General features: G+C 41.8%; 1 protein-coding gene across 2 annotated transcripts in view; it reads left to right on the plus strand.

Annotated features, from left to right (window-relative positions):
- nek7 (NIMA-related kinase 7) overlaps positions 1 to 14,579 on the plus strand; it is a 58,227-nt gene that overhangs the window by 10,216 nt on the left and 33,432 nt on the right. For both annotated transcript variants that reach the window (XR_011584365.1, XM_070832490.1), the window contains exon 2: positions 10,682 to 10,769. Coding sequence is in view for 1 of the 2 variants with exons in the window: in XM_070832490.1 (XP_070688591.1) it covers positions 10,710 to 10,769 (60 nt within the window). In the remaining variant the exon portion in view is untranslated. The remainder of the gene's footprint in view (positions 1 to 10,681; positions 10,770 to 14,579) is intronic.

Here is a 14,579-nt window from a genome sequence, read left to right on the forward strand (position 1 = left end):
GTCAAACCGAATCCTTTCTATGTGATGTGATCTGATCCTAAGCCAGGATAAATTTTGCCACTGAAATCAACTGAAATAGTTGCGTTATTGTCGGTTTCATAGTGAGGAGTCATCCTCCTTGGCAATGTGACAACTTCATGGGTGTATACACACCCTCATATGCGGCGAACGTACTGTATTTGACCTGTGATTGAGTAGCAGTGCTCTGGATCTGGTTAGAAGATTGTGTGTGCGTGTGTGTGCGGCAGCCAGCAGGGCCCACCACAGAAGCCACAGCAGGCTGAAACCGAACCAGAGCCAGAGCCAAGCTTGATTTTCGTGGAGCCGTATTCCCATGGGCTCACTATTAGTATGTATTCAGTCTATACGTCCAGCTCTGTGTTCATTTCTGCATCTGTTTGTGTGAGTTTATGTGTTACATTAATGTGTGGACCTCATTTTGTGTGTTGGAATCTCTTTCTCTCGTCATTGAGTGCTAGGGTTGAGCTAAGGTTGTTTTGGGTTCAGGGTCTTGGATGTTTCCATTACTGAGTGTGGAGATGCTAAAGGGTTGTGGTCCTCTTCCCCTGTCCCCGACAGAGCATATGAGAAGGCCTGGGCCCAGAAAAGCCCCAACACGAGCCCTTAGCCCTCACGTTAGCACTCAACTATGTAACGAGACATGCCTGGGAACTGCTCCTCTCATATTACTAATGATTTGGACATCTTGCTCTTGTCATTTCCTCTTAGAGAAACTTCGATGCTGACGCAGGGTAACTGCTTCAAACTATCAGGGGAGTAGGGGGAAAACCTGCTTGAAGGGAGTATGAGAGACTGCTGGTTTTGTGTGAGGGGAAAATAGACTACATTCACCAGATGTTTTTTTTAATGGTTGTTTCATAGATGAGAAACTCAAATGACAGGCCTCATCATCTCCAAACAACAGGGAGATTGGTCAGCAGTTGATGCTTTATCGTTGCTGTCCTGGAACCCAGTCACAGTCAGAGCTGCATGCAGGGTGACAGGCATTAAATGTTTAGGTTTGCAATCTCCCCGTTATAGTTTGATTTCTTATGCAAACAACAAATGAAGCATTAAATCTTTGTATCGGCCTTTGGCGTGCTTTGCCAAATTATGCTTTTGCTCTGGTACCACATCACATACAACTTCCTGTATCTGTTAATTGTTAGCTTTTATACAATTCTTACCTCACGTGGGTCATGACAAGCTGCCTCCGCCTTTGCAGCTTCATTTGCTAATTTTTAGATATTAACAGAGGACAAAGAAGGGTCATGTAATTTCAGAATTTGAACAGTTCCCCCATTGACCCCTGTTAGTATGATCATGAGGTTAGTTTTTGAAAACACAGCTTAGTGGAAATGCTGTGTGAAACAATCTGTTGTTTAGTACAGAGCAAAAAAGTGAGTGTGGCTTCCCCTTATTTTGTTTTTTCATGCAATTCCCTCATTTGTCCCTATTTTATGTGTTTAGTGTTTTTTTTTTTTTTTTTACTACAAGCCCTCTAGCCTTGCAGACAAACAGAGCTCCAGCCCTGTGGTACAGGATGTCACATCCGATATCCTGGTGCCAGAGGTGATGAAGCTAATTTGGTGGTCAGTAAGTGACATGGCTAACAAACAAAGCCCTTATTGGTCCTGGAGCACTGGAAGCTCGGCTGTGCTGTGCATCGCACTGTTTTGCATTGTGAAAGACCATGAGTTGTTGCCACAGGGCACTAATACAACCTAAAGCCTAGGGATCTTCATCATGCTGCGGTGTGCAAATCTGGGTGTGGATATTTGGTTCAAACGATCACATGAACCGAGAGGTGTGCTCCTAAAAAATACCCTAAACAGCTGCTTTGATAAGCAAATAACTAAATAATCATAAACAGTGGCATGCTTTGTCCCACTTTTATTTTGCTGATGTCTGTTAGCTTACAGTGCAAAGGTGTTTCAATGTAGAGGAGGTGACCCATTATACAGTGCTTCTACAGTGATGTGGTGACCTGACCTGGATAATTTTTAATACTTTGGGGGGGTGGGGGGTGAACTGCCTCAACAGGGGCCTCATTGCGTTCTCCTAAAATAAGACAAATAATAAGATTGACGATTTGTCAATGGACTATAATCGATTGATTAGGTAATTTTACAAGCAGTGATGCCGAACATTTGATGGCTTCATGCTGTGAGAATAAATTGCTTTTCTTGGTTACTAAGCTAATATTTTGCCGTGTTTGGCAGTTGATGGTACAGAATGAGACATTTGATTATGTCACACACACAGTCCAGGATACTGTGAATCATGGTTTTCACTATTTTCTGATGTTTAAGATTCATTGATCATTCAAGACAATAATTGGCAGATTTATTTATAATGAAAATAATTGTTAGTCGCAGCTTTAAATCAGACACTTTTTAATTTTCTCTGCTTTGACTTGGTCCTACATGTTAGTAATCTCAGTGTTTCCCTCTATAATGGTGCACTTAACTTCACATGTCACCCTCAGAGTTGTAATTTTTCTCTCAATCTATCGCAGCCTGGAGTTAGAACTACATTGATTATTGAATTCCATCAAACATCTGAAAACTTCATGGCATCATGCGCAGCTAGATCAGCCAGCCTAAATTAAGTGCTCTTGATTTAGCATATTATGTATTCAGTTCCTATTTTAAGTGATGTGTGATGGTGATATGGCATTTTGAAGGGCTGTGAATCTAGTAAGGGTGTGCAGGCATAGCTCAAACCCCCAGGGTCCCCTCTCCTGAATGCCTGGGGGGTTCTCTCCTTCACACATCCTGCTCCTTCACACACTAAGCTGGTTTTTAGGGATCACACAGCTGTCTTAAATAGAGCTCTGTTTTTGCATACTTTGCCCACACGTTTTTGTCTCTCCTTACACAGTCAGCAATTTGTCAATATACCTTGTTTATTCTCAGTGATTGACAGTATGAATTGGTTTTGTGTAGGAAAAGGGGAAAAAAGAGAGAGGGGTAGTGTGTCTGGTCGTCTTTTTTTGACTGGAACCATGGCTGTCTGTCACTCTTCTTTTATCATTGAAATTGGAGTTTATCTTTTACAAGCTTGAGTGGAATGTTTTTGTTTTTCAAGTGATTATTAGCATCCTCCTTGGCTGCCGTCTCCGGCTGATGAAATGAGCACATCAAACAGCGCGCTGCGCTAACGAAGCAGTGCGGGCTGGCTGGCTCCTGCCTTTTGCTGTGAGGCACCTGCTGAAGTGACAGGCTGGCAACAAAGGGCCCCTCGCCACAAGAGAGTCATCAGTGCCGCTGCGGAGTGGGCAGGACAATAGAGCAGAGAGGTGGCCTGGGCTTTTAGCCACGTGCCAGCTCGTGTCGACAACACACAGGAGCACCAGAGCACAGAGGAACACGACGGGGAGGAGGTGGGAAGGACAAGAGCGGGGGAGAAGGAGAAAGGGGACAAGAGTGGCTGACACCTGCATGTGCTTGAGTTCTTCTCTCAATAGTGGACATCTTTACTATACATAGTGGCTGAAAATGCGAAAGGAAAACTGAGATGGGAGAGGATGCAAATGTGCAGGTGTACACACACACATGAAGACAGAGTCCAGTGTTCAGTGTTGTTACTGGCTCTTGGAAGTTCATGTGGTAGTGCAGATGTGTTTTTATAGAGGCTGCAGTAGGTGAACACCAGAGCAGAGCACTGTGCTAGTTTATTTGTTGTGGAATAAATCAATTTAGGCCTCACATGAAGCCCGGGCTATTTGTGCTGTGCTATTTACTTCTGCACTGAAATAATCATTAGCCTATAAAAATCTGAAAGTGAAAAATGTAAAGGAGGCCTATAAATAGTTAGAAAGCAACATTATGGATCACTGGCCTTGTAATGTCCCTGTGGACCTCAGCGGTTTTCTTTGTCTTAATTCCCTTCTTTATCATTTCCCTGTGCTCCCACTACTAGGGAGAGGGTGAAGGTCTGAGTTGTACAAAGATATCACACTCAAACACACATATGTGTGTGTGTGTGTGTGTATGTAAAAATGCCAAGAATATGTTTGAAGTAGTTTAGAAACGTGTTAACTGTAAAATGTCCTGTACAGTACATATCTTGGTCCAAATTTTTATGTAATGTAAGGTATCCATATTAAAAAAGTTAGCTTATTTTCTATCTTGACAGTATAGGGTACAACAATAAATATATCGCTATAAGATTCTCAAACTCTCAAACATTGATATCTGTAAGGCTATTGTTAGAATAGCCTAAAAAGCCTCATTGAGTTTGATGCATTGATTTGTACATTCCACGTCCAACACACAGACACAAGACACTCACAGACTTTTTACATTGTCCCAGAGACCCTGCTATTAATCCAGCCATGTTATGCCTGTTGAATAATGAATCCTGTTTGATGTCAGTGTTGTTGTTTGGGTTTGAGACTCTGTAATATTCTCATGCTGAGTTGCTCCCTGATTAACTTTATGCTTTTGTAGCCACGTTTGGGGAATGAAATGATTTGACTCTGCAGTGTTTGGCTGGCTTTGCAAAGCCTGTTGTGTTTTTTTTTTTCTTTTCTTTTAGATTGAGAGACAATAAAGTTTCCTCTCTTCATTTTCTATTCCATCAAGTCTTGGACCGTCTTCCTCAAAGAGCTCAAAGACTGGCTCACATGCTGAGGTGTAGTTGGTCCTCCCTCATTCTGTCTGTCTTTCAGCTTGTGGTCCAACGAACACGAGTGCTTGCACATTTGGGCTAATGATTTTGAATAGTGATTAAAATGAATTGGAGAGTGCGCTGCTTCTGTAGTATGCAGACCCCTCCATCATTAGTGGTTCTCTTCCTCTCTCTTCCTCTTTTTCTCTTTCTGTATCATCAGTGATAGTCAAGCAGGGGTTTCAGACGAGGCCTGGGGTGGGCTTTCATGAGCACAGACTCAAAGATTTCTCCACTTCTTGTAATCATGGACACCACTCTTCTAGCGCTTTCAGTGTCGTCTTCTGGCTCCTCAAAGGTGCCTTTGATTCCCTCACATCCTACACCCAGGCCGGATAGTGTCACATTATATTTTTCCTCGCTCCTTTTTTAACCCCCACACCCCCCACTTCTTGCCCTTCTCTTTTCTCCTCTCCTTAGACCCAAGCTCATCAGTCTGTGTTCATATTTATTGTCCTCCGACTGAGAGCTGATTTAGCGCTGTTCTCTTCGGGACAGCTTAATTCCAGGACCCTTCCCCTTCACTTCCCCATTCATCCCCCCCTCCCCCCTCCCAGTTCGCCTTGATCCACCTTTTTATAATCGGCTCCTTCTCTTTGTTTTACCTCTTCTCCTGTTTTAAATGAATAATGCAGAAGGGAGGAAATGGGGATTAAAGAGGAGCTAAAGCCAGTGCCAACTTCTGTGGTGCACAGCTTCACACCGTCTCTCAAAGGACCACGAACACATCAGGGCTAACAAGCTTCTTTTTTCCCCTCTTCTGCCATTTTTCTCACTTCTGCATCTGTCCCACTCTGTCCTACTCCATCCATGCTGTGCTCTACTAACTTTTGCCTTCTCCCACTTAGTTTAGCCCCAGTTTAGTGAAGAGCTACTCTTTTATATTGAGGTTGGATGACGTGTTGTCCACAATGTTGTAAAAAGCCAACTTGTACGGTACCTTTTTGGTTGAGCAAAGGTTGCACAAATTCTCATCAACATAATGATGATAAAGGTTGCATGCAGTTAGCCTTTTTTGCTTTTCCAAGTGAATGTTAAATGTAATCAGAAGATTAATGGTCCCTTTTTAAAATAATGAAAGGCTAAATATTTTCACCAGTGGTCCGGTTGGCACAGTTGGTTGTACATAAACAGACTGTAGAAATCCTGGGTGGCACTTAGGTGGCAACATCATAGCTGGACTGTAAAAAGCAGAGACTTTCACCAGTTAGTCAACCATGAAGAAAGAGAAAGGGATTTTTCCATTGACTTCAAAGGGCTCCACTGATTATACTTATGAAGTTCAGTTTACTCGTCATGAGTAGTACTCCTCAACCCGTGAAAACGGTTGTATAATATAATATCTTCCGCGGTTCTGGAGAGAGCCGGCCAAAGTTTGAAAAAAATAACCCTGATGATGTCATCAGATGACTCCCCCAGCAGTACTAAATTGCTGGAGTGCCCCTTTAATTACGGTTGGATTTTTGATTGGAGCCAGCATTTCATGGTCATCAGGGGAACTTCAGCTCAAAGTGACTCTCTACTCAAAGTCTATTTTTTGTTGAGAAGAAGGCACAGAGTTTTACACAGTGCAATGGGCGATTGAGCACTCGTCACAGGAACTTTAAACAAAAAACGAATCACAGATTTGAGATAAATATAATACGAAGAGGGTGAGAGATGGATCTCAAGTAAGGGAAAATTAACAAATATGATGTGTGCAGGAAGTGTGGGAACAAAGAAGACTGCTGAATAGTCCTGAATAATATCCTTTTCTTTCCTCCTCCTGTTCTGCCTCACTCTGTTTCTCCCTTCCCTCCTCTATCATATAATTACCTATGTGTGATTGGGCCTGCTGTGAGAATGTCAGACTGGAGTCTCACATCAGATGGAGCACAGTCAGAATACAGTGTTTGTTTACACTGAGTGGTTGGTGGTCTGGATGGAAAAGTTTTTTTTTTTCACTTTTCCTGCACAGAAAAAAACAACCATCAGTTTGTTAGAGATATAAATGGTGTTTTGCTAGCTCACGTACCAATATACTATAGATCTCACCAATTCTTATCTGCAAAGAAAAGATATATTCACACCTAACAGTGTTTGTGAATAGTTTAAAGACTTTTCTTGTTTTTAAGTATATGAGTATATAAGTATATATAATAGTTAACGGTCACTTAACAGCTGTGAGATGGCACCAAAGGCATTAAGTCTAAATGGTAAAACTTGAGTCTTGTAATGTAAATGTAAGTATCATGATTTTAGCCACATACTACGAGTATATGGAGTCCACATATTTAGCCTCTATTAATTCTTATACTGCACTCTAAACATGGCTCTGTCCTGTTGTATGTTTTCAGCTGTCTCAGACCAAATCTCTGAGCTAGTCTCTGACGTGTATCTATGAATAGTTAGAGGATTTAGCTTTTAGCTGCTGCTGCCCCACTGCTGCCAAAATCCCAGCCAGCCTGCCACCATTTCTTGTCCATGTGACATAAAGTCAGGCAGGCCGGTACCATGAGTTCCCACTGTTGTTTGTGCACCACTAAATGTTTTAGAAGTCAAACATTCCTTCCTGCGATGAGAAGCAGGACTTTTTGTGGATTAGAGACGACGAGAAAAACAGTGGAAAAAGTGGAGCAGGGTTTATGGAGTGAGAGATTTAGTAGATTTGAGGTTCACATGATGAAAGTTTAAGTCAATCTGGGCGCCTTATTTGTCCAGTCTCTTCAGTAAGGAAAAGTGTTGCTTTTGAGCGGTTGCACATTACTTGAACTGTGTGTGAATGGGAGCATGTGACCTTGCCTCGTTTGATTGAGTTAGCTGCGTTAATTGTGCTGTTTTCTGGTGTGTGTTAATCTAACATGGCAGTCTTAATTGATCTCGTTAACGTGGGATGTGGGAGGCGATAGAACGTCAGGGAGCTCAGATGCCCCCTGGTTATTTTGACACGTAGACAGTCGGAAACACAAGAGGGTTGGGGAGAGGAGTAAGGATGCCAGCCCCAATCTAACAAAACACAAGGCTGAAGTGCAAAGAATCACTACGAGAGGCAGGAAGGCCGCCTGGGTGGATGACTTGTAAAGTCCCCTGTGACACTGAAATCGAAATGCCACGACAACCAGCCAGGCAGCCATCCAGTCAGCCTCTGTCTAATAGGCCCTATTTTCACCCCATGCATATCCACCATGTTTCCAGATTGTCTTAATAGGGCTTTAGGCCAAATTAAAACACGGGGACAAATATGAAAGGCTGAAGTGCATTTTTATTTTTCTGGCTACTGTTTTAAGTTTTTAGCCATTTAAAAAAAAAAAAAAAAAAAAAAAAAAGATTTTTAATGATATTTGTTATTAGGCTTCATTTTATGATAAATATTTGATCATCACCACTGGCATCATACCCATTTTAAACAATGTACATAATTATTACAAATGAATAACATAATTAACACTGTCCACAATGAGCAAGATTTAATTATCACATTGCCATGGTACACAGTATGTGGGTCAGTATATTGTAATGGGCGCAGTCTGTTCACGGTAGGCGGTGTTGTTGTTGTATTAGTTCAAGAGTAACACGAGTTTCACTTTGAGATCATGTTTCCCTTGGTTGGCTTGGTTTGGGACACTGTAGGTAGCTGAAAATAGCCTTTTATTAGGTTAGGTCTGTACACAAGTCATGGCAGTGGTTGGCTCTCAAAAATGATTTTTCTTTGGTAAGTTTATTAAGTTAAAAATGAGAACCAAAAGATTCTGGGTTGGACATTTAAAATGTTTTTCTTGTTTGCCTTTTGCCTCTAGCAGTGAGTTCTTTTAAATCGTTATTATTAGTAAACCTTTTTTACGTTTGAATTGATTTAAACTTGTTTGAAACAAGCTTTTAATGTAAATTTCAGAAAATAATATTCTTAATATAGTCAATGCGATCCCAGGAGAAATGGTGTTGTGCAAACACTTATTTTCATGATCTTCAAAGCTCGTGAAGGCCAGCACACCCCCGCGAAGAAAAGCTGAAGTAATCTGAAGTAAACAACCACTGTGTTTGCAAAAGATGAGCCTGCTCATGCACACACATACACACACCTTCTTATATACACATATTAAAGCCCCCCAAAACACACACAAACATGCATATATATGTACATATTTGGCACATGTCTAATTAGTATCATTAGCCTTTATTGAATGGGACTCACAGAGAGACAGCTCCTTAGTGCCATTCGCCTGTCTATTGTACCAGGGGAGTTTTAATTGGCCGGGGACGTTTGAGGTGACGGAGACGAGAGACGGTTAGCAACACAAATGACAGTCTTGACAAACCCACAGTCAGACGGCCTTCACTCTACTGGAAAAACTGTAATGTGTGACTGTCCATTTGTGTTAGCACATATGTACAGTATACATGTAAATAAGACATTGGAGAGAGACAGCAGATAGTGGCTAAATCTCTACACTAGAATCTGGATCTGGTCTTGGTCATCTCTTTTATTTCCCCTACCTGACTACTGAATAAGCAAAGTCTTGACTTTTTTTTTAATCTCTCTGTGTTGATAGGTTCTGTTAGTTGATGCTTTCCAGCATTAGCTGTTTCCACAAGCACCCACTGTGTGTGTGCAGATTTACGTGGATGCCTGCTAGGGGTGGGGGCAAAAACCGCTATAGCATAGTATTGTGATATTTTGCGTGGTAGTAATGTATCATTACACAAACGACTTTTCTTTTTCTTTTTGCAAATAGAAATTAAGGTCTTTTGTACTAGAATAATACAATCTTTTGCTATTTCAGTCCCCTACACATTTACACATTTGCATTCCAGTTGGACATTGTAGATTGTAATACTGTTTAGTTTATTTGGTACATGCAACATTTATGATAGTGTTGGTCAGGCTGTCTTCTTGACAATCCAATTTTGCTGCAATAAAAATGACGTAAGTGAGATAAAAAAAAAAACTGAAAACCATATCTTATTAGATAAATCCTTTGGGGACCTAATTTGCTATAGAAAAAATTAATACATCGCCCTATATTGCAAAATGTTTAAAATCACAATAATATTGTCTCTTAAGTATTGTGATAATGTAATATCATGGGGCCTGTGGTGGTTCCCACCCCTAATGATGGGATGTACACATACTGAAGCATCAGAACAAATATGTGTGCACACATTTCCTTAGCTTAACTTACTATGTTGAATACATGCAAACATCTTACTTCACACATGTGTTTACTTGTGGCTGACACATGGTTACTGTTATGCATGCATTGTATCCTGTGTAAATTATATGTGCATTACATTGTGCGCACAAAGTGATCCCAGAGCATCTGTCAAAACCAGACGTCTTCCCACATACATAGTGGAGTGGAGAATCTGGAATCATAGGCTAATTGCGTGTGTGAATATAATGTTTGCGTCATACTTTTTTTCTAAAGATTGGTGTAAATTATTAATTCAGGTAACATTACATATCATAGCGCTGTCTGTTTTAAGTGTGGTGATAAGCCAAGCAACTGGTAGTGGAGTATCTTGTGCAATTAGCTTACTTTGAGGCTATGTGCCAGAACATGCAATTATACAGCACCGTGGCATACAGCCATACCCAGCACACTCACCTCTGTGTGACCTACATTTTCCTCAGAAAACAGAAAATGAAGTGAAACTGCTTAAATGACGGTATAACCAGTAATTCCCATTAAAGGTTCCTTGGAGGAATGCCAAGGAAATGCAGAATGGCATTATCTCTGTTTCAGATTAATATCTGTGCTTGCTGTAGCGCTGACATGCTGCAACATGAGAGGGACCCAGACAAAGAGTGTCAAATCCACAGGCAATGACGTAGGATCCAGTTCTGCTGAAACAGGACACTCTGGCAGCAACCAGCACTCAATGGTTAAGTGCTGAACAACAGTTGCCCAGTTGGTTTAGGTTGTTATTTCTTGTTTTGAAATGCTATTGTAAAGAACTGAGTGTTATGTTTGGTGGTCAAAGTTGAGTCGGCTAACCGGAAATTCTATTTCATGTGTTTGATTCTCAGAGGTGCAAAGGATCAAGCTCCTAACACCATGGACATGGACACGCAGCCACAAGGACAGCAAGCAGCAGTGCCAGTGTTTCAACCCCAGGTAGACTACAGATACACAAACAAACACACAGTCAAACACATGAACACAAGCCAGGCTGCCCGCAACTGGGGCTGTGAAGTTGGATGACATATATAAGTGAGATGTAGAAATTTGCCAGACGGCAGATATTTTGTCATAACTTTTATAAGTCTGTAATTTAACTAATCTTTGGTTGTTTTAAGCAGTTTTGTGCAGTGTTACAAATAAATGAGCAGGTGTGCTCTGTGGCAGTATTAAATTCATATGAATGTTGCATCAATGTGGTGTATCTTGTTTCTTCAGATCAGTTCTTAAATCATTGGATTAGCCCACAATAGCTCGAATCAGGTCAATTTATCTATAAATAGTGTTTTTGAATTCAATTTTCAGGAAATGCACTTTATCTTAATTGTGACATGAAATTACAAACACCATGATAAACGATTTGCTGAGTCTTAGCTAAAGTCTGTAAATCCAGTTCAGTCTTGTCACATTTTATTCTGTCTTATAGTGAATGATTTTTTTAAATTGAATGAATTGAATATGCCATTACAATTTTTTTCCCTGTAGATTAATTGACAAGGGTGAAATATTTTATAACGTATGATGATATAGCCCATTTATTCATTCATGGCAAGCTTAGTATTCTACCTCCTTGACATTTTGAACTGTAAATATTCTGAATTACCCCTTTTTCCCTGCGTCAATCAAGCCGTGCTTTCAGTCCGAGCCTCCTTCAGACCACTGTAGCCTGTGTGTGAGATAGACAGCAGTGGATGAATGTTGAGTTGTTTCTATTGATCAGAGCACTGGAGGCTGGCAAAGCCTGGCCTCCCTGCATGCCTTTCTTGGTTCGATACAACTCAGGTTTGCTCTGTGCAGATCTGGTCATTGTTGGATTTTAATACCGCCCTCCAACATCAGGCCCATTGATTTCTTTCCAGAAGGATGTTTTTGCCTCCATAACTATTGAATAGACTTTAAACAAAGAGGATCATCCATATGCCCCAGAGTAAATGCGGATATATTTTTTTTTTTTTTTAGAAAGAAACAACACTAAAAATAGGCCAGTACTCTAGGTTGTTGTTTTTCTTTTGTATGCAAGGGCACTGCAATATTAACACTGGAATTGCCAAGAGGGTTAATTTATTCTAAGTTGTGTAATTGCAAAATTAAGGATAATTGGGTTGCTCACAGAAGAAAGTCAGATAAAAGCTCTAATGATTTATTTCACTTAGGAAGTACCCCCCCACGCATACAGACAGAGACACTGGATCTTCCACAAATCTCCCAACAGTTGATCATGTCTTATTGTTCAGGCTTAATGATTTCTCTCCCTGTTTTTCAATCTATTTCTAGCGGTTTACGTCAGTGTTAATTCCAGGCCCACTTTTTGTGCTTTGTGGTTCTTGGTAGCACAGTGAACTTTCTATGTTGCGTCATGTTTTTTCACTCTCACAGAGCACGTCTGAACTGATTTCACATTTAGTGAGAGATGGAGAAGGAGAGAGTCAGTTAGAATATGTAGATGGCTGTCTAACCAGCATCCAGATGGGTGTCTTTCAACAAGTCCTGTATTTCACACTTTCCCAAGGTTCAGTCTGCACAGGGGAAAAAACCCACCAGCCTCCTCCTGAAAAAATCTGAATTGTATATCCGATGAAGGATATTCTGTATCGCTTGCAATATCATTTCTCTTGGTCTCAGAGGTATGATGCATATGCATTAGGTAAACGAGATGAGCTGGTAAGATGTGCATTTTTAATGGCGCATTTGCTCTTTGAGTGAGTGGGAGGGTTGGTGAGGAGGCCCCCTCAGATCAGATTTTGATAGTCACTGCTAGAGTTTGACAGACACGGATCTGTCTGTAAGCGCTGAGACAAGTCAGTGTGGTTGTGGAGCAGATTGAGAGGGGAAGAACGAGATGCACCTTTGGGGTGAATTCTGCCGGTTTGACTGCCTGGCTGGCTCACTGGCTGACTGGCTGACTGGCTGAGGATGAATATTGCATGGTGCTGTGCTCAAGGGGGCAGGTGACTGGTGAGGGTGGGAGTGGGCCCCCCCTGCCTGCCAGTTGCTGTCTGTATCTGTCTCTCCTTGTATCCCTCCCCGTTTCTCATGGAGACTACATCCACAGCAATCTGACTAATGTGGTGAACACTGTTTACACGTGAAAACAGTTTCTGTCCACGCTTAAGTTTTGAGGTTATTTTCAAGGAGATCCTTGTCCATGCTTAAGTGTGTGAACCATGCACCAAGACCATGAAACGCATCTCCCCTTGTGTCTGGCCTGGGTCCCTTCTAACATGTCATTTCCCATCTTTTTCTACTGATAGCTAATCTGATTTTCCCCATCCACACTAAAATATGGGGCCACAGTCTTTTGTTTAAAAGCACAGTTTTTGGCTGTCTAAATGCTAGTCTAGTGTGGACAGTGTGCCAAAATGGAGAGACACATTTTTGTATATAGATGACTTAGTGTGGACATGCCCTGACTCTCTCTCTCTCTCTCTCTCTCTCTCTCTCTCTCTCTCTCTCTCTCTCTCTCTCTCTCTCTCTCTCTCTCTCTCTCTCTCTCTCTCTCTCTCTCTCTGGTTCTGCATCCCTCTCTAACTCTCTCCATGGGAGACGGCACCTCTCTGCCGCCGCTGGCCTTTCTGTGGCAGCCGTTGGCACTGCTGGGCTGTCACATCACACCCTCTCCCCTCTGCTGCTTGTCTTCCCACCCTCTCACTCTCTCTCCCTCTCCCTGTCTGCCGCATTCCCTTTTCCACTCTCCATGTGTCTTGTCAGTTGTGCTTGGCAATGGTGTCATTATTGGGCAGCCCATATCACACTTCTTCCGATGAGCTGTCTGTCTGCTCTGCCTCTGTCTCTCGCTCCCTTCTTCTCTCTCTTTCAATCCCCCTGCTAGTGAGTTGCCCATGGCGGTTGTATGTCACCTTTATACCCAAGACATGCTGTCCCTCACAGATGTTACCCATAATGCCTTGCACGGCTGCCACTTAATCTCCATCCCCTGCAGCTTGTCCCCATCACCAAGTAGAGTGACGTGAGAGAAAAGAGTAAGCAAACCACATGGTACAACATTGAACTGTAAGTCAAGAAAAGGATGAGGAGTCTGTATTAAGATCAGAATTTGATTCAATCGTTTCATTGTCTCAGCCTTTATTTGTTAGTACAGGTCTCGAATAAATGATCATTTGACATGTGACCCTATATCTTTACAGTCACATAAAGTGGCCAGTGTTGGAGGATTTGTATTCCTTCTACTGTTTCTGCCTTAAACAGTGATCAAAGAAGTTTGTGTTGGATAAATGTAAAAAGATAAATTCATTGATTCAAGGCAAATATGCAGCTTTCTTCTGAATGATTTTATATTTTCTATGGACACCCCAAGAAAGAATCAAACATGTTTCTAATGCAGTATTTGTGCCAAGACACACAAGACTGAAAGGTTCACAAAGCTACCATTTGTCTCTTAACATAAACCTGAACAATCAAGTTTAGATCCTTAAGTATTAGTCTGAACAATAAACTGGTAGGAGAGTATTATACAGACACTGACCCCTGTGTCATTCAGGGTCATTCCTCTGTGACTTCCCTGTATGTGTGTGTGTGTGTGTGTGTTTGTCAGGACCGTGTGCTTCAGCTGGGAGCTCCTGATTGTGTGACACCCGTGTGCGGCAGATGAGACGGCCTGTCAGTCAGCTTTGGCCTGGCTGCCCTTTGAAGGCCAGGCCAGGGGGCGAAGAGGTGCCGCAAATGGCCTGTGAAGTTTACATACACTGCCCACTGCTAAACAGATTAGCTCTAATGAAGTGTCTAATG

Source organism: Pempheris klunzingeri, chromosome 6, assembly GCF_042242105.1.
Source record: "Pempheris klunzingeri isolate RE-2024b chromosome 6, fPemKlu1.hap1, whole genome shotgun sequence".
Taxonomy (NCBI): Eukaryota; Metazoa; Chordata; class Actinopteri; order Acropomatiformes; family Pempheridae; genus Pempheris; species Pempheris klunzingeri.